The sequence below is a fragment of the Lepeophtheirus salmonis genome, chromosome 14 (genome assembly GCF_016086655.4).
Source record: "Lepeophtheirus salmonis chromosome 14, UVic_Lsal_1.4, whole genome shotgun sequence".
Lineage (NCBI taxonomy): Eukaryota > Metazoa > Arthropoda > Copepoda > Siphonostomatoida > Caligidae > Lepeophtheirus > Lepeophtheirus salmonis.
The window spans coordinates 22,960,844-22,981,034 of record NC_052144.2 but is presented as its reverse complement, the minus strand read 5'-3'; the positions used below and the strand labels follow the sequence as shown (position 1 = coordinate 22,981,034).

The window sequence follows — 20,191 nt, the reverse complement described above, 5'->3', positions numbered from 1 at the left end:
GTCAAAACGATCTGGGATTCCCGATAAAAGTTTCAAAACCAAAGAAAATATCCTGTCATAATTTAAAAACACTGGTTAATCATAATATTGGATTAAAACAAGATTGTAAATCATGTCTTAAAGATATGAATGGTTCTATTTATCTACTAATTTTATATTAACTATTAGAAAATAAGCCATACAATTAAAGTTGCTTTAGTTTTTCATTAAATTATTGTTTTGATTAAATCCTCTATTTCATTTCTTAACTATCTTATCAAAAATAGAAATCCAAAGAAAGTGCGAATATGTTTAGTGCTTTAACTTTTGGGGACGTACCTTTTCTACCAAGAGTGAGTATTGTTATTCATTTTATTGAATTCATTTAATAATATATTCAAGTTCTAGTTTTATATGCAACTTAGAGGTTTTTAAGGGACTTTGGGTGGAAAATACAGCTTTAAATAAGCTTGGTTTTTATAGAAATATAGGTATTTGTCTCCACTAATACATCTTTCAAATATTCTAATTGAATGAACTTCTTAACTGTAGGAACTCCTGAAAGTATAATTGAAAAAATGAAGAAGCAATCCAACTCAATGAACATAAATAAATTGGGGGACGGATTTAATATTCAATTTTCGGGTATAATCTCTTTTCATATTTATATGACCTTTTAATCCATGCTTTGTTTCTAGAATATTCTCTGGAACAAAATGATCTGACATTTGTAATGACTCGTAAAGGACCTCCTCGTGATATGGAATTGATCAATGGGAAGGAAGCCCTTGTATCCCTTAACTGCCGAGGAAATTTATTCACTTCCACCTATAGAATAAATCCAGCTGAGGAGCAAGTTCCAGAAAAGAGAATGCTTACAAATGAGAAAATACGCGTAGAGAGAATGGCACACTCTGGAGTAATGTTTGTTCGTTATGAATATTCCAGCGATGAGAACAACATAATCTATCACACAATTTATTTAAACACCGAAACCTTATAAAAATTTTTTTTCAAAAATAAATGATTAACATATCAGGTACGTCAGCATAGATGAGGGACTTAGCTCATATAATTTAATAAAATATTAGTTGAAGAGATTAAAACCTCTTAGCCTCCCTACTGCGGACGTCCTTGCATATTAAATATCAAATTTGTTTAATTGTGAATTGTTTAATTTATTTTTGTGTCCATCAATTTGTCTGGGTTGATTTTATAAATATACCACAAATAGGGTCAAACCTATATTTAGCAGTCAGGCAAGGGAAACTAAAAAAACAACTGCTTAGTGCAGGTTACCATTTAAACAAGGCTTCATATTTTGTAACAATTTTATACTTGAAAACAGGATCTGGCCGAAAAAACAGGCGTCCATTAGAACAGGCTTGACTGTATGTAGTTCTTTGAATCTAGTGGTATGCGAATTCGTCAATCAGTACTCAGGATTTGTGAAGTAAATAAAGAATACTTTTTTAAGTTGGCTCGAGTATTTCAAAGACGAGTATTTGCATGTAAAAATGAGGTTCAATGTTTACACATATGGAACAACATTGAAGAAGTATTATAGTTATTAGCTTAACTGAGAATAGTGCTAATTCCATGTATAGGGCATCCCTAATTTAAAACTGCCTTCTCATACAAATTATTTTTAAAATAGTGAAATACAATTTCATAAAGATATGCTACTAAAAGGCCAGACTTACTACATAATATGAATTAATTCTACCTTAGGTAGCATCTAAAATGTCTTGTTAGCCTATTATTTATGTTCTTTTGACCGTTTCATTGATCCTTCTCATCCATTTGGTATTTTGGGAAATAAGGAATCAATTTTTTACGAATAAAGTGAAACGCATTCGTCTTTCAGAGTGGGCTCACGCGCAAACACTCCTAAACCTTGCAGTTTTCATAGTCTTTTCTTCAAGTAATTGGAATCAATTCTTTTCTAAGTAAATATTTGGCTCAAAATAACGACTATGTTCTCATTTTACTGAAGAGAGTGAGTCATTCAAGAGCCTTGTAATGAAGCATAAGAAGCTATGTCATCAAAGAGGATCATATCCGTATATGGCTTATTGTAGTGGACATCCCGGTGTGGAAAGGAACAAAGGAGGCGTATGACTCATTGGGCCCATATAAAATGGTGAAAGAGAATGCTTATTAATTGGATTGTAAATCTTAAGCATTTTTTTGAGAGCAAGTTTGTTATTGTAGGCAATATAAATAGTCTTGGTTATTGTCAATAGGTTTTTTTAAATTAGTATTTCACTCCTCAGGAGATAATTTCTTATTATAAAGTGTAACCATCTGTGTGATCATGACTGACGGAGAGTAACGCAGATGATTTGTTAAGTAATAATGAGTGTAAGTTGGACTGTTGATGGATGAGAAGGATCAATGAAACGGTCAAAAGAACATAAATAATAGGCTAACAAGACATTTTAGATGCTACCTAAGGTAGAATTAATTCATGTTATGTAGTAAGTCTGGCCTTTTAGTAGCATATCTTTATGAAATTGTAATAATGAGTGTAAGTTGGACTGAGAGTAGAATTAAGGATCGAAAGCAGGGCAATTATTGCCCATGTCCTTGTTTTATGCGGAGCAAGAATCATATTTATTTCCTTCCTCTTACAAAAATATCTTATACATGTATATTTTATATTAAAAACCTAAATTTATGTAAGGAAAATTAATATTATAAATTAAAAGACGTACTTATTATGTGATCATTCAACAATGATCTCATAGACAATAACAATAATTAACATTTCAACTATTATCAAATGTTTATCGCATCACTATTTAAAAAAATATAACGAAATAAAAAAAGGTTTAAAGTAAGAAATTTTAACACTCTATTATTGCATTACTTCCTGTTGATCCTTCTTCTTTTGGTGGACGCGTTGGTCTTACGATTTGAGGAATATTTTGGAGGAGATTATATTCTCCCTTCTGATTGTAATCAGCTGTCTCAAAGGAGGAGAAGGAAAGAAACAAGAACATTGGCAAGAATTACTCCGATGTTGATCTTCAATTATACTCTGAGTTCAACAAGTACTTACAATATAACTCTGCAACAAATATTCAGGGTTACACTTCGTTTTTTATAAGCATACACGAACGTTCAATCAGATTTTGAATATAATAGAATCTATTTTGGAAAGGATGTTTACTAAAATGTAGAAATTAAATAATAATGACAACTGCAAAGGAAGAGAAAGTTCATTCTTCAGATTACCAATAACAAAAAAAAAAAAAAAAATGCAGGCTAAAAAATTTACAGAATTTACATAACTATTTATATATATTGAACTGGTATTCCATTCTCATCAAAACTCTCCATAATTGATCTCTTGACCATTTTGTCCATCTCTCGAGGTATTGCCTTTTTATTAGTTTTAGCTTCCTACATGACTAACTGTATTTTTGGCTATTAAGGCTTCTATTTGAACTTTTCTATGTGATTTGGTATAGTTTATCTTATCCATTACCCTTTGTGATTCTGTAGTTCCCTTATTTTTGTACCATTTTGTCAACTCTTATAATTAATTGCCTCACGGAAGGACATAGGAAATAAAATGTGCTCCAAATTTTCCATTGCCAAGGCACATAAAGTGCAGTATTCATTTCTTAATGCTGATTTGTTTGTATAGAGTAACAGGAGAAATTTAATAATCATCAAATATTCCTTGTTTGGGAGAGGGGGTTACAGACCCTCCAATTATATTTAATAAATTAAATATGATTATTGGTCGAATGTCCTAAATTGTCCTTCGGCAAATAGTCTAGAATCAGAGGCAATATAAGTAAGTCCAACTTTTAACTATATAGTATGTACAACTTCAAGTGTTGCTTGAAGCAAACGATTGGTACTTTAAAACATATTCTAATACTTTATAAAATGTATAATTAAAAAGATGAAAAGTTAAAATATAATGATTCAATTAAAATCAGATATTTTAGAGCTTATATTTTATTAAATTGATAGTATCTCTAGCTATTTGTATTTCACATTGTGTTATTAGCTTCCTTGCATTTTCTAGGGAAATTGTAAAACATAGACACAACATTGTCTTCAAAAATATGGTTACTTTTGCAGTTCATACCTAAATAAATGACATATTCTTCATCATATATGCAAACATAATAAATTAAATTAGTTTTTATTAATTTCCTATTTCTTCAGACTGTCGATAAACAATTGAAAATAGTTTTTGAGGATTTTTAAGTTGAGTCAATTCATTCTAGCTTGTATGGGGGAAAAAAGTAGTAACAAGGAAAATTTGCCCGTGGAAGATTGCCCATGATAAAATTGCCCGTATTTTGTTCAAACTTCATGATGAATAATAACTCATTATAAATTCGCTTAATATTATTTATGACAAATATATTTAAACAATTTTTTTTGTTCCTATAACATTATTTTATTTCAATAGTCATATCTATATCTTTTTTTCTTTGGATTTGTAACGGGTACACTCAATTTTAAATTAATTTTTGTTTTTTGTTTTTGGAAAGTTAGAATATCTAACTGATTTCTTTTTGAAATAATTTAGCTAATCCTGTGAGTAAATGGTATAAAAAAAGGTGATTTTAGCAGTGATTTTAACAGTCTCACACTACCCCCCGGGGCACTGGCCAATCTGAGGGAGGAGAGTATTCAACTATATTTTAGGATCCCCATAGCCATTTACTCGCCTATCTCCTCATCCTTTATTGTAACAATTTTTCTCAAAATTAAAGGGTCTACCTTGGGGAATGGCCCAAACAACTAAGTTAACAAATGTGTCATAAATGTTATTAAGCAAATATATAATCTGTTATTATTCATCATGAAGTTTTAACAAAAGATTGGCAACTTTCTCCATTGCATCTAAGACAAGAAATGAGGGAGAAATTAACATTATCAGGAATAATAAGGATGTTAATACGTTGTAATCTTCATTATACCATGCATCTTTTCCTCAAAAAGAAACAGAAAAATGCCGGAAATCAGTTGGTAGCTAGCCAAATAAGTTTGAAATAATAAGGAAAGTGTACAGCACGTCAAAGTTTAAAAATAGCGTTTATTTTGGTTTGCTCTTAACTTAAGAATATTGATTCACTATTATATATTTATGAAAGTTTTAGGTAAGGGTCTTTTTAACTACAAACAAAAATAAATAATATAATAGGTGACTAATATTTTGAATGAATATTCAACATATGGAAGTGGGGAAACGTGTCATATTTTTTTTTATACGTATATGAAAGTATACTGCCTAAAAAAAGGAATGAATATGGATTAAATATTGATATCTTACATATGATTATGATTTAAAATTGATAATGACCATTTATTGTTCTAATAGTTCATCAAAGATTTGCTTATTTTTACTAATAAAACGAAAATTTTTAAAACGTATACCAATTAAATCACTTTAGTAAAAAAGTAAAAAACCCTTTAAAAAATGAGAAGATATTCTAAATTTTTGAAACATTGCTCGTCCTTACCCTCGGAGGTCATTTTTTTGTAAAATGCAATGCAATATATTTTTAATAGATACATTTTTTTAATTTATTTAATTAAACTTGCCTATATAGATGTTTTTTCTCAAAAAAAGGTCATCAAAGTTACGGTAATGCATTTTTTTTTTGTTAATTTAAGTAGAAAAAAGGTATTTGCAATTTTTATAGACATCAGTTGCCGCTCATTGGCTGTGATATGCAAATGAACAGACAGATAGGCGAAAAAGCTTCATGTCATTTTATTATTTTTATCGTTCTTTTAGACACTTGAAAATAGTTTATCGTAAACATTTATGAGAAAAACTTTTCATAGAACTTAACTAAATTTGTTAATTTTACTATCAAGCTATTATCTGTAGTATACGGATGACAATAAAGCAAAATCACATTTCCAATAAAATTTTAGGCCCATTTAGCTACTTCTAAATAATTATGGAAATAGTGCAAACTTTGTAAATCGTATTTTTTTAGCAAAAGGAATGCATTTGCTGCCAATTTTTTACTTTTTTACGAAAATTGCCACCTTAATGTATGCAATTAATTTATTTTATCAGAAGAGTACTTGATTTTTAAGTTCAATAACTTTATAAACAATATAATTATATTTGCTCCGTATTAAAATCGTGGGATCTTAAAAATTTCTATAGTGATTTTTTTTATGAAGTTCCACATATTCTTAGGAATGTTACATTCTATTTTCATCTGATTTGAATAAAATTTATTAATCAAATGATCCATTACTGGGAAACTCAAAAATTACATGCAGATCTGTCAATCATTCAGAGCTCTTTTTCACGATGAATTTGATCATAAATTGTATTGTTTTGGATTATAGTTCTTAAATCACTTACCTGATGGATAAAATGGATGCGCGTCTAAAACTGAACACTCCTTTAAATTTTATAGCTTGAGCGCTTGACGAAGGATTCTCTTTTAGATTTTAAGGCGAAGATCTTTCTTAAATAACCGGTCCATGGTCCTTTTGCTAACGTCGAACTCCCTGGAGAGGCCGGTTACGGCGACCTTGCCTCTCTTGACCTCGACATACTTTTTCACGGTAGCAACCATTTCGTCCGGCCTTCAAGGCCTTGACTTAGACCTTGTGGTCGCCTCAGGAGTTTCTTTGGCTACCACGCTGTAAACGGTGGTGCGGCTTAAGTTCAGAACCTTGGCCATTTCAGTGGGAGTTTTTCCCCGCCCAGAAAGTTCCAAAATTGCGACTCGACGTTTCTCCATATTATGGGCTGTTGTTTCACTGTTGCTATTTAGATTTTGCTGGAGTTTTGTTTATAACTAGTCAAGGCTCTTGCCTCGAAGTATAAACTGGTTTTAACTCAATGAAATCACGAATATATGCATGGCGTTAAGTTTAAAGGAGTGTTCAGTTTTAGCCGCGCACACCTGTATATATCATTAGACAGTAAAAGAGCTGTGTAACTAAATTATTTTTCAAAAATGTTTTTAAATTTAAACAAATCGTGTAACAAATCGTTCGACTAAAGCATTGGTCGTATCAGTATTACAATATCCATAAATTATAATATTTCAGTTAAATCATTGGTTTTAGATGATAAATAAATTCTAATAATACCATTTATAATTATTAATATTACACGTGATTGGTTTAAAATCACATGATTTGCTTACCTTGATAAGCATTACACCTATAGAAACAATTAGATATGAACAAATTAAACCTCTTACATCTCCCAACCCCAAAGGAACTAAAAATAATTTAGTTGTAAAGCTCGTAGCTTTGAAACAATATATTATTTGTATTTATCAGTTAAGTGATTAACAAACTACAATCCAAAACAGATAAGGTTTTACGATTTACATTACGATTCATGATCAAATTCATTTTGAAAAAAAGTTCAAAACTCGAAAAGAGTTATAGAGCATAAGTTTTTGAGTTTTCTAGTAATGCCAGGTAGTCCATTAAAATCTGAAGACTTATTAATTCCATAATTAAATCAGAAATATTAAATTATACTTTAGTGCCATAATGGGTGTGAAGAAAAAAAAAAGTGACCCAGAACCTAACCAAACTTTGGGGCTGGGCTCAATTTTTCCAAAAATATAATTGAACCAAGTTGCGCCCATAAAACTAGGGTCTGGTCGGTCTTTAATTGTCGGGCCCAGATTTTTTTGGGCCTCTGATTGGTTTTTAATTGGTTTGCTAATTTTTTTTCAATAGGTTGTAAATTCCTCCTGTGAGTTCATCTCTGATATACCCAAAGTTGTCTTAGTTTATCTATAGTGTTAACCTCTCCTGACATGTGGGTTTTGTGTTTATTATATTATTTATTGTTAAATCCATTAATCCTTGACTTTGGTGTGGAGGGGGGAGGGGTGCTTGCCGTGTGAGATGATAAAATTAGTGCCGAATCACTTGTCTATATTTTCGGCTACCTGAATGCACTACTATGCACCAACCAGTTAATAACTGCATTTTTTAGTATGAAAATAATAAGTGTATATCAAAGGTATACACTATACATATATTCGTGCCATTGTATTTTTTTTATTTTGTAACAATTGTCTACAGTTTTTCTTTTTTAACATAGTTCAGTTTTATATTTTGCATTGGCTATGGATGTTACATTTTTTGATTATTTATTATATTATTAGAGGTATTTATATTTTCTCAGAATATAACAAATGTCTAGGGTAATTAATATATTCAGATTTGTGTAACAGTATCATATTGAATATACATATTAATGTCTAATATTTTGCATAAGGCGTCAAATTGATTCGGATTGACCCTATTCGATTGCAAAGTTGATCACAATATTATATAAATGAGATTTAAATACAAAAAGCAAGAGTAGGGAGAAGTGTCAAACGTCACCCATTCGCCTTTTATTTGATATTTGAACTGGCTTTGCCTGAGGCCCACAAATGAGTAACTAAATCTAACTCACTTCAAGATGAAGCATAAAATCGACTAGAATTATATACTCTAAGAAACTTCGAATTGTAGTTTAAGACAAATGATTTTATATTGCAATAATAAATCCTCCAAAGCTTGATGGACACATTCATCAACCTGTGTATGCTACAGGCCCTTAAAAACATAGATCTTTAAGTTGATTAAATAATTATAGATGGACAATTTCCCAAATATATGACGGTTTGATTTCATAGTGTTGTGGAGCTTTAGTAAAGTAATTACCTTGGATTGGAGTTCACGATGAAAATCTATATGTAAGTGTAAATTATATATAACACCATCCTCAAAAGTAGAGGAAATAAGGTAGGTATGTTTCAAAATGTCGATTTACGGAGAGAAAAAAACTTGCAGGAGGCGTGCAGGGAAGTATATAAGTGTTTTGGGGACCCCATAGAAATGCTGAATTTTCATTACTTAAACGGAATAAATCAAATTCATGTCATTTATATTTAATGTAGAAAAATTCTTAATATTTCATCCAATTTAAATTTTTTTTCAATCCATTGCTTCCATTTAATCCATTTAATTGCACTATTTGCTGGAAAATAAGTGATCTCCAAATAGCTTTCAAAATGACAAATAAAGTGTAATGGATCAAATAAAAATTATAATGGACTTAACAACATTTTTTTTTTTTTTAGTATCTTGTAAAGTTTTTCATGTAATCTGTACATGAGACGTTTATCAATTTTAACCCGACATTAGGACCATTAATCTTTATTATTGGACAATATGAACGTATTTTGTCTTAATTTTTAACTTCTCTTTTTTTTTCAATAATTATCATTTATTCTCTGGAGAGCATGGGTAGATATTCTAATACTCGAATTTCTTACACCAAAATCTGTGATCTAATAAAGTATGATATTTCAATAAAACGACACAATTTTCTAAAACTTCAAGAGAATAGAATGAAAGGCATTACAGAGTACAGTATTGTGCAAAAGATGAAACTTATAAATATCTACAATTGAATTGTATAAAATGGAATTCGAGTATTTGAATACCTACATTTTTTGAAGACATGTTTAGCCAGGTGCTTCTGCAGGATTATATTGGGGGGGGGGAGGCTTGGTTTTTGGACATTTTTTGGAAAAAAATTTAAAAAATTAAATATAACATATTAAATTTTTTGGAAAAAATTATTCGAATATTAATATTTTTTAAAACAATTTAAATATTTAATTTTTTGTTGAAAACAATTCAAATATTTAATTTTCTAGTGAAAAGCCAAAATTCCTTAACTTGGGGAGGGTTACAGCCACTTCAATACACCCCTTGTGGACGCCCCTGTTAGCAAACCTATATTTTAAATACATATTCTTTCACATTAGCCTCTTTCTTTGATGTAAGCATTTCAATTCATAATTAACTTCCTTACTTGCTTTCTATATGTAAATACTGTTGTCATGTAATAATTCAGGGTATATTCATCCTCTTACTTTTAAATCTATATTAACATTTTAAGGCTTGAAACGTATAAGTATCTATGTTTTTATGATCTTTTTCTAATATTTTGGATAACTACTTTTCTAATTCACCTGTTGTAAGCATGAAATTACTAAGTTGAATTGACAAGCTGTCAATGTATCTGCTTATTTTCAGTGTTCTGAACGTTGATTGGTTGAATTTAAATAAGTTCTTGTGTAGCTGCAAATCATTCCTTACAATTATTGAATAATATTTTAATAGCCAGGAAGAATTGGCTAACTACCAACTGATTTTGAGTCTCTTCTTTCTGTTTCTTTTCAGTGGAAAGGTTGCAGCATACAACTAAGTCATTGATAGAAAATTTTCACTTAAGTCTTAAATTACTTAATAATTTAAGGAGACACCATCTTGGATGCTCAAAATTGATATTTTCCAACAAAAAATGTACAAAATTCAAATAAATCTTGAATTCTACATCATATGAGTTAACTCTTACATTGAATACTACTTGTTCCCAATCATAACAGTGATATTTGAATTCAATCATAGTAATAATTTCGTATAAATTCCTAAAAATGGATAGATTTGTACTTTTTTTTTTTAAATCGATTAGAGACGAAAAAAGTTGATTAATTGAAAAAAAATATCTTGTTATTTCCATTGTAATAGTTTATTTTTATAAACAATATAGAAATAAGATTATATAACAATGTATTAAGATACTATTTAAGGATCTGATAGATAATAAAACTAGAACACAGAAGGATACATTTTTGATAGACTGTAAAGTTTTAATCCTTTTATTTGTTGACCCCATTTTGACATCCAATTATTCAATATTTTCATTCATATTAGTGAAAAAATAGTGTTCCTCTTTATAAAACTTGGTTGTTTAGGCACCCAAAATGTTTGGCATCAACAATGCTGACGTCATATACAAAAAAAGAATGGAACATACAAAATAAGCAAATACATTAGTCATCATAAAAAGTATAGTACACTATATAAATCATGGAATTTTTTTCAAAAATTGCATATTTTAAAAACTTTTTGGAAAATACAATCAATAATAAGGTCAATTACGATTTGTAACGGATAAAAAAATATGGATGACTGAAAAAACCTAAATAAAAACGTTCCTAAATAAATAAGCTAAATAATGTTAGACTTATCTTTAATGCCATATAATTGTACTAAGAAAGACGTACAATTTAAAATTCAAAATTGATTTTTTTTCTTTGATTAGTACTACTTGTGAATTTTTTTTTCGGTTATAAGACTTTTAACTTAGCCAAACATGGTCCCTCTTTTCTATTACAAAATTTTTCATGAATACAAATAAAATTTTCCCAGCGATATTAATAATTCTTAAACATCCAGGGTCGTGGCAGTAGCAAATTAAGATAGATTATTTTACGAATTTACATATAATTAATCTTTAAAGCTGTAAAAAATATAACCTTACCCGAACGCGAGACTGTTTGTATTAGAAAGCTGAAAATGTTTATTTTTTATTTTTCAAAGTTATTATCATTATTCTTTAATTCAAGTAGAGGGCACGTTGTTACCTCGCAAACACAAAAATATAAAGGATATTTTGTTGTCAGCTGTCGATGTTTCTGCCTCTTTTCTCCTAATAAGTGTTCTTAACATTAATTGATAGAAATAGAATTAGTTCTTTTTAAAGTGTGAATTATTCTAAAGTTTTATTGAATAATAATACCATTATTGGGAAGAATTGACCAACTACAATCTGATTTTGACCCTATTTTTCTGTTTCTTTTTGGAGGTAAGGTTAGATTATTACAATAAAGACTCTCACGTTGTTACTTTATTAAATCTCTCAACCTTTCCTGCGAAAATAAACAAATACAACAACTCCGAAATTTTTTTTCAATAATGTTTGGGAATTGTTCACAGCTTAAAAGGATCTAAGTTTTGTTCCACCAACAAATAATTATAAAATTGTGCTCATTTATGACCAAGAGTAACATCATAGATCTGTTGAGTAGCTATAAGTGCAATTTCTTGTTGGATTTCAAAGTAGAATGAAGGATGGCCTCAGAGTCATCCCTGTTTATGTTTTTACTTGATACTAAGTGAGATTTTGTGTTTATGTCCTTTCTAAAGGCTTGAAGATTAAACCTTCATTTTAAACGTTTAATCAAAATAAAAAAATGAACGATTAACAGGGGAAAAAATACATTTTTTTTGTCTTGATAGAGGGTAAAATTATTATCTTTGAGGCCTATATTACATAAATATATATAGAAAAATTATGAATCGCATTTTGTATGTACAATTATGAATTACTTTGTAATTTGATTAATTTCTATAAAATGTCTCACAAAACAGTATTTGCAAATCACTTTGACTATGTAATGGTCGTGTATTAAATAGGTATTCTAGGTTAGGTTAGAGTGCAATTTTCTACTTACTCATTCATTTCTTATTTATATTGCTAATTACTTTAGTAAAATTAGAAGATTTTAGATCAGCCATAGGAAATGCCTCGACATTTTAACCTCAGAAGAAGACATTACTTCCAAACATGATTAAAAAACTGAGACAATTATAAAAGGAAAGCTTGGCAACATTAAGTAATTTAGAAATGTATTTCTCTAAAACCATATTGGCACTTTTGTTTTCCTTATATGACTTGGAAGCATCTTACCGTCCCAAAAAAAAAGGAATATTACTTTGGAAATCTATCTTTATTTTAGTAGGTTTTGCTTGTTAGAACTCTGTTCGTTTTCGAAGACTGTGTTTCTATTAAGAGTAGGTTGATCAATGTCCTGGTTCATGGGTTTAACTTTTCCTGCTAAAAAAATAAAACAGAATTTTTCAATCTTATACTTAGAAATAGTAAAATTATACATTTATATTGTGTAACCGTCGTTACCCTCGACCTTTTAAGTTTTTCCCCCTTTTTTTGTTCAAAAATGTCCATCAAAATTATTTTATTCAAAAAATCTAAAAAAGTTATTCTTAGTATCTATAGTTACGAGGTAAGGAGTTTTTTTGTTTAGCATAATTTGATCGATATGCTTGACCTAAAGATGACCTCTTAGGAAATACAATTTTGCATAGATAATTTTCAAAGTATATCATAACTTGTCTGAACTTACCATGATCGAAATTCGAAAAAAAATCGGGAAAAAAACCGCCTTATTGCAAAAAATAGTCCTATTTTTATTATAACAAATATAATACGAACATTTAGTATTATACTTAGTTATATAATTTATTTTATTATATAACAGAATAATTAAAAAAAAGGAAAAACAAATTTAACGACGTCATTAGGATTTTTCCTTCATTAAGAACTAACAACTGGACTGGACTTGATAAGACCGGAGTGGACTGAACCGCAGTCCTAAATAAGGACCGAAGTAACCATTCCTATTGGGTGCGGGCAAACTAATAAAAAACTGTATATCACTAGATGGTGCAAACACCTAGGACACTGTTCATCTTATAAGTTAAATAAAAGACAAACTACATTTAATATAATTTACATAGGCAGTAATTATTAATGCTGCGCAAAAGACAACATGTCAGAAGATTGAAATAGTTGAATTTGATTCCTTGATTCAAAATAAGCTCTTATTCTTTATTTATTTCCCTCAAGGCTTGTAGAGAAATAGTTGATTTTTTTAAAAAGATTTAAAGCTTTTTTATGTGTTTGGTGTTGAAATTTTAAGATAATAAACCTAAGAAAATAAATAATTTGAAAGCCAATTTAACAGAAATAATTTTTTCAAATGTCTCAGCCTTTGTACACAAATTGAAAACTCTCAAAATTATTAAACAACTTTTGTTTTTGTTTGACATAAACCTTTTGACACTCTTGAAAATTCATCATATAATTGACAATGTGAAAATACTGATTTTGGTAAATATAAAGCAATTTTTTCAAATGTTTGATTCTGTAATTTATTTATTGTCATTGCTAACTTACCATGTTCCTTCTTCAACTAGAGTGAAAATTGAAGATACATAATAAGTTTGACTCGCTAATCCTCTTCGTAATTCCCTTTTTTAATTCGTATTTAATATACGTTCTCCCTTTTTGTGTTGTTCAATAATTCGTTTTTTGAATTTGAATTTTTTGTTGTATTTTCGAATCGACAACCCATACCTTTAAAAACCACTCTGAGATACGGGGATGCGATCTTGTTTTTATGAAAAAAAAATCAATTTATTAGCGAATAATCTAAATTACTTTCCCATGAAACTTATCTGATCAGAATTAAACATAGCCTTACGTACGTTGGTAAAAATTATAAACAACTTCTATTGTATGTCTGAAGTCTATATTTGTCTCCGTTTTTGAAATAACTGCGTTTTTATCATTGTTTTTCTATGCAGGACGTACATCACACACACAAACATAAATTATTTAAATATTATATAGGATTTAAATAATTAACTATAATTAAATGTGGCCAATAATCAAGACATGTGTTGCACAATTTCATAAGTCATTGCACTTTTACTAGCCCGAACATTGTTCCTCATTCCTCCTTTCGAGAAACAACAGCATAAAGATTGGCAGGTATAATCTTTTAGATCAAGGAGTTTTGAATACGGTCCAATATCTATAGTGTCCAAAATAATAAAACTAATACAGTCCAAAGAAACAGACTTATATGTCTTAATTTGGTTTAAAATATAGCCACCAATATAATATAAAATATCAGTTTGTTGTTCAAACTTAACTCAATTCAATTCTTTGCTTACTTTGAAATTCTTCTGTTTCGGTTAAATGTTCGTTCGTTGTTCGTTTTTATGTAAGAATGTTCGCATGAAGTAGAAATTGGATTATGTACCTAACTCCATTGTCCTTCTTGAGACTTCCGCAGAAACATTGATTCTTCAAAGTAAGCCTAAAATGAATAATTTAAGTATGAATAATTAGAATATGGAGCCCAGTGACATCCTTATAAAACAACCCATTAATTTAATTTTCATATACCTCACATAGTAAATAATAGTTGATGATATTACTTAGCAAAATCTTGAGTTTTTGGCGGAAGTCCAATTCGTACGTTTGAAGGCATTGATCCACAACTTCCTTCTATTGATGTCTTTTGGAAAATTAGACATTTTCATGGGTGATGAGCCTGGAGACTTTTTATTGGAAGTTTATCTATTATCACAATATACAGCACTACACGTCACCATTATGAACAATATATTCCAATCAATAAGTATTGGCTAATTATGATTAATAATTAAATTAAGCACACAATGTAGTAAATAAATTACCTTCAAGACCTTTAAAATAGAAATTATGGCAGCTTACAATTTTGAACCAATCAGGAAAAAGAAGCAAAAAACCATGTTCTTCTTTTAATGAGTGTTCAATCTTTCCCTTGAGTCCTTTAGTATAAAGTATTGAGTACTGATAGTGATTAGTAGTGTTGGATCAGTCCTATATCAGTCTCCCCGCTTACAGTACTTTTTTATCGATCTGATCTCTTTTACCTTTCAACGGTCTTAAGGACCGATACCTCAGTTCTACGGTCCTAGCTATTCTTCATTCATAGGCCATAGCTGGCATTGATTAGTGCAAAATATTGAAAATAACAAATGATAGCTAGAACGTATAATAATAAGTTCTAGCCACACACCCCCTAGTTTAAACTTCAGCTATCTTGTCTCTTGAAAGAAGTTATGTTCAACACCTGAATGTGACATAATTAGTAACTTTGTCATTTCAGTTGTTGTAGTTACCCTAAAAGACCGATAAGGACTGATGCTAGGAGTGAGTAATTTTATTAGGACTGGTCTTTTTAGTTTTTTTAGACCGATCCGACACTACTAATTAGTCTAGGTTAATAGAAATACTATTTTTATTAACCTTGTTGAACCAATAGAGTTGTTATAAAATACAAAAACAACAAAAAATATTTTATTCAAGGAGGTTTTACTATAGAAATTTACCTATTATAGTTTATAGTAAATCGTTTTGTAGAGAATTTTAATGTGAATAGGCTAAATATAAATAAAATCTTTTTAATTTTTCAGAGGGTATCTTTAAGACTGCGTGTTCGTGCTAGTTTCTTAATAGTATTATTTAATTTTGTAGAGAAAAATTTACTTAAGTATTTAATATTTAAAAAGTAAATTCGGTTTTTCGAACTTAACATTTATTTTAAAAAATTAAAACAAAATATTAAGAACTATATTATAAAGAATAGCCATTTTAAAGCATAAGAGAGTAACTACTTTATATCAGTCGGTGTAATAGCTGCCTGTAGTCTGCAAATGATGAATACCTTATTTCTTTCCCTCATATTTTTGTTGTTGTATATTTTTTTGTCCTCTCTTTCGTTGGAGTCCTTTACTGAAGTAAATAACTACTTTAAACTACTAATTTCAGTAATATTTTAAAGATGTATTCAACTACATACGCAGAAATTTTCAGAGGAAAATATTCATTATTTCTACTCATTTTGATGGTTCAAAACTCATGTATCATGTTTGACGGGTTCTAGAACATTTCACCCCCTGGACATCTACCAACCGTTTTTATTAATGGGTAAGATATGAAAGAGCTGCTAATGTTTCAATTTACTACAGTTACTATATTGAGAAAAAAAATATTTTGCATTTCCGTCAAACAGGCGGAGAAAATTAAAAAAATGAAATTAATATTATGTTTGGGGGGTGAGAGTTCAGAAAAAGAGGGCGTTTTATTTTCCTTTCATCTTTCCCTGTTCGATTCAACATTCTTTGGATCCTTAAATAAAGACTTGTAAATGTGTATCAAATAAGAATAGAAGCATCCTCAATCAGGGGCGTCCGCAGAATCATTACAATGTAATGTAATCATTATTTTTATATATATTATTCTATAAATAATAATAAAAAATTACCAAAAGGAAATTTTAGATCGTTAAAGTTAGGATTCATCTTTTTGGTGAAGGATGTACAATATATATAACGTAAATCTTTAGTAGAGAATTAAGAAAGAAAGAGAGGATCGAAGAATTGAATTATTATTATTTGATTAATAAGTATTAATATTATAGTAGACAGTATTGTGAGCGTACCATTTTCATTTTTTCACTGATTATTATGAATTAATTTTGCCTTAAAGCATATTTACTATGTGTTTGTAAAGGGCTGATTCTAAGATATTCACCATTACAAGTATTTTTAATATTTTATTTTAAATTATGAAATGCAAACATTACAGTATTTTGTTTATTTTTTGAATATATGATAAATCAAGAAGATATTTAAAAACTAAATAATAACACTCCAATTATGTATTGCATATATCATGGATTTAGTTTTGAGAAATCCATGGATAAGTATGCCGGAAAATTTATGATTTTTTATAGGCGCAGCTTAATTTTATTTATATTGTACATCCTTTGCAAAAAAAAAAATGACTCCTAAAATTAAAAGATAAAATGTTCCATCTAAACTTTGATTTTGGTAATTTTTTTGTAATTGATATGTATAAAAATGTTAAAAGTACTATTTGTATCACTCTCCGATTGAAACATTTGCTTCTACGCTAGTTTTTTTCAATCAAAAACATTTTTATTTAAGTTCAAAAATGTTGTCTTGGTGGAAGAAATATTAATTGTAGCACGTGACTTCACATAGATTTTCTTATGTTATTGAAATAAAAATGGAGTAATATTGTACAAAGTCAATTAGATTTTGCCATTTGATTTTTATATATAAAAACATCCCCCTACATGAGGTTAAGTAGTTCACTCCAGATATTAGTAGGACTCATTGGGTATAACCTTGTATTCCTATTAACCTTTGGGGGCTTGGTTTTTGAATAAAATTTAAAAAAAAGTTATAGCACAAAGAAAAAATTCTATAATTTAGGGGGGGGGGCACTACAACCCTCCAGCACCCTCGTAAATTCAAAATCATTTGAGACCACTTTTAACATTTTCTAATGATAAATCTACATCTTTTTTATTTTAGTCAACACGTTCCTTCAAGTCCAGTTATGCTATCAAAAGACGTGATATTTTAAAATGAAAAGATTTTTCTAATTTCTACTTGATATATTTTGAAAAATATATATTTATTTACAAATGCTTAAATTGTGAATTAGATTAATGAGTAAACTATGTGCGTACTTGCCTTTTTCATTAACGGAAGTTAGACGTAAACAGGGTTTTTACATAATATTGTATATGTAAATAATGCAGCTTACATAACTGCATTAATAATTGAGTTATCCATTTAGCTTTAATTATTATCGACGCAGTAATACAACCTTATCATTTTAGGTGGCAGTTTATATATTTGATTGCTACGATTTTACATATTAATATTATAGGATATTATGGGTACATATTTGCATGTGATATAAAAAGAAAGTTTGGTTTGTGGAAGTTATGTGTGAGTCCATCTCTATTTGCCCTTTGAACGTCTTTTATAATGTCTTTGTGTTTTTCTATATTTCTGTTCTTCCTCTCTGTGAGAAGTGCTCAAACTTGTGCGGTGCAGCACTTTTCTTCTTTCCATACTTTTAAATAAATATTTTTCTCTTCTTACGACTTTTTTTTTTCATCATGTAAAACGAAGCTTATTATTGCTCAAGATTCGCGAAATACTACTAAGAGAACTACAACTTTTTTTTTTTGACACTATCATTTGAACTTTTGAGAGTATTGAGCATCATGGCATTTTCTTTACGTGGAGGACTTATTGGACGGATTTTGAAGCGATCTCCAAGTGGATTTCGTGGTCTTTCGAGCAGTTGGTGGGAAGATGCTCTGAATTTGGAGGTTTCTCTCACAGAAGAAGAGATCGGAATACGGGACTCTGTGCGATCCTATTGCCAGGAGCAGCTGTTGCCCCGTGTCCTCATGGCGAATCGGAATGAGGTTTTCCACCGAGAGATAATGAGTGAAATGGGTGAGATGGGGATCTTGGGGCCCACGATCCAAGGTGAGTGAGTTATTGAGGTGCATTGTGCAGTTGTGTCCTTGTCTGTATTATTAGGCTATGGGTGTGCAGGGACCTCGACAGTGGCCTACGGACTAATAGCGCGAGAAGTGGAGCGAGTGGACTCGTCGTATCGCTCCGCCATGAGCGTCCAATCCTCCTTGGTCATGTATCCCATCTCGGATTTTGGCACTGAAGAACAAAAGAACAAATACATCCCTAGGCTTGCCACGGGAGAAATTGTAGGCTGCTTTGGACTCACAGAGCCAAACCACGGCTCAGATCCCTCTTCCATGGAGACAAAAGCTGTAAAGAATCCGGACGGATCCTGGACTATTAATGGAAGCAAAAACTGGATCACAAATTCACCCATTGCTGACGTCTTTATGATTTGGGCTGCAACAGAGGATGGAATACAAGGATTCTTACTGGAAAAAGGTTATTTAGCACATGTTCTTTTCGTCTTATTTTGAAAGTAAAACAATGAATCTCTTTCTTTATAATAGGAATGGAGGGACTCACAGCCCCGAAAATTGAAGGCAAGTTCTCACTTCGAGCTTCCACCACGGGCATGATCTTCATGGAAGATGTAGTAGTAGGGGATGAGCAAAGACTTCCTGGTGTTAAAGGTCTTAGAGGACCCTTCAGTTGTCTTAACAGTGCAAGATTTGGAATCGCATGGGGTGTCCTTGGAGCAGCAGAGTTTTGCTTAGGGGCTGCTCGTCAATACACATTAGACCGTTATCAGTTCAAGAAACCTCTTGCTCAAAATCAGTTAATACAAAAGAAATTGGCTGATGCACTCACAGAAATAACACTAGGTCTTCATGCTTGTCTTCACTTAGGTATGTAGTTATTGGAACTTAAAAGCTATAGATTTTTAGAAACACCTTTTTTTATTTTTTATTATGCAGGTCGTTTAAAGGATAGTGGAAAGCTTGTTCCAGAAATGATATCCATTCTTAAGCGAAATAATTGTGGAAAGTCACTTGATATTGCTCGAAATTGTAGAGATATGCTTGGTGGCAATGGCATCAGTGATGAATATCACATCATTCGCCATGTAATGAACCTCGAAGCAGTCAACACCTATGAGGGAACTCATGATATTCACGCTCTTATCATTGGTAGAGGAATAACGGGACTTGAGGCATTCACTGGAAAATCTGCATAGCCTTCTTAAAATGATCAACTATTTTTAGGAATAAACCAATGTGCCTTATTCATACTGTTCAGTTATGATTACCAATCAAATTTTTAACTATTAATTGTTATTTTATAATATTTTTTAATAAACGTTGACCATTTAAATTATATCAAAATATGCAACTATTATATCCTTTAGTAAATCAAGAAAGCAACAATTTATATTTTTCAGGCA

At 30.1% G+C, this 20,191-nt stretch overlaps 1 protein-coding gene and 1 long non-coding RNA gene across 4 annotated transcripts in view; both read left to right on the top strand.

Annotated features, from left to right (window-relative positions):
* The first annotated feature begins 362 nt into the window (after nucleotides 1-362).
* Nucleotides 363-20,191, top strand: part of LOC121129107 (uncharacterized) — a 229,063-nt gene continuing 209,234 nt past the window's right edge. Inside the window, exons 1-3 of one of the 2 annotated variants that reach the window (XR_011783645.1) lie at nucleotides 363-470; nucleotides 532-624; nucleotides 678-1,135. This is a non-coding gene — a long non-coding RNA (uncharacterized lncRNA). Of the gene's footprint in view, nucleotides 471-531; nucleotides 625-677; nucleotides 1,142-20,191 lie in introns of those variants that run through there. The other variant, XR_011783644.1, reaches the window with a different exon arrangement.
* LOC121129913 (glutaryl-CoA dehydrogenase, mitochondrial) lies at nucleotides 14,434-20,188 on the top strand. Of its 2 annotated transcripts, none has more exons than XM_071893246.1 (5): nucleotides 14,434-16,423; nucleotides 18,448-18,813; nucleotides 18,868-19,248; nucleotides 19,317-19,655; nucleotides 19,725-20,188. In XM_071893246.1, exons 2-5 carry the CDS (start codon nucleotides 18,543-18,545, stop codon nucleotides 19,982-19,984), a joined length of 1,251 nt encoding a protein of 416 aa, XP_071749347.1. In that variant the 5' UTR covers nucleotides 14,434-16,423; nucleotides 18,448-18,542; the 3' UTR covers nucleotides 19,985-20,188. The 2 variants fall into 2 exon arrangements, with proteins under 2 accessions (XP_071749347.1, XP_040581555.1); XM_040725621.2 differs by lacking the exon at nucleotides 14,434-16,423 and adding an exon at nucleotides 17,993-18,261.

Bases quoted from the DNA above. Each gene is read 5' to 3' on its own strand.
- LOC121129913 (XM_071893246.1), top strand. From the start codon at position 18,543: ATGGCATTTTCTTTACGTGGAGGACTTATTGGACGGATTTTGAAGCGA. The intron at 18,814-18,867 runs GTGAGTGAGTTA...CTGTATTATTAG, and splicing joins CTTGGGGCCCACGATCCAAG to GCTATGGGTGTGCAGGGACC. The intron at 19,249-19,316 runs GTTATTTAGCAC...TCTTTATAATAG, and splicing joins AGGATTCTTACTGGAAAAAG to GAATGGAGGGACTCACAGCC.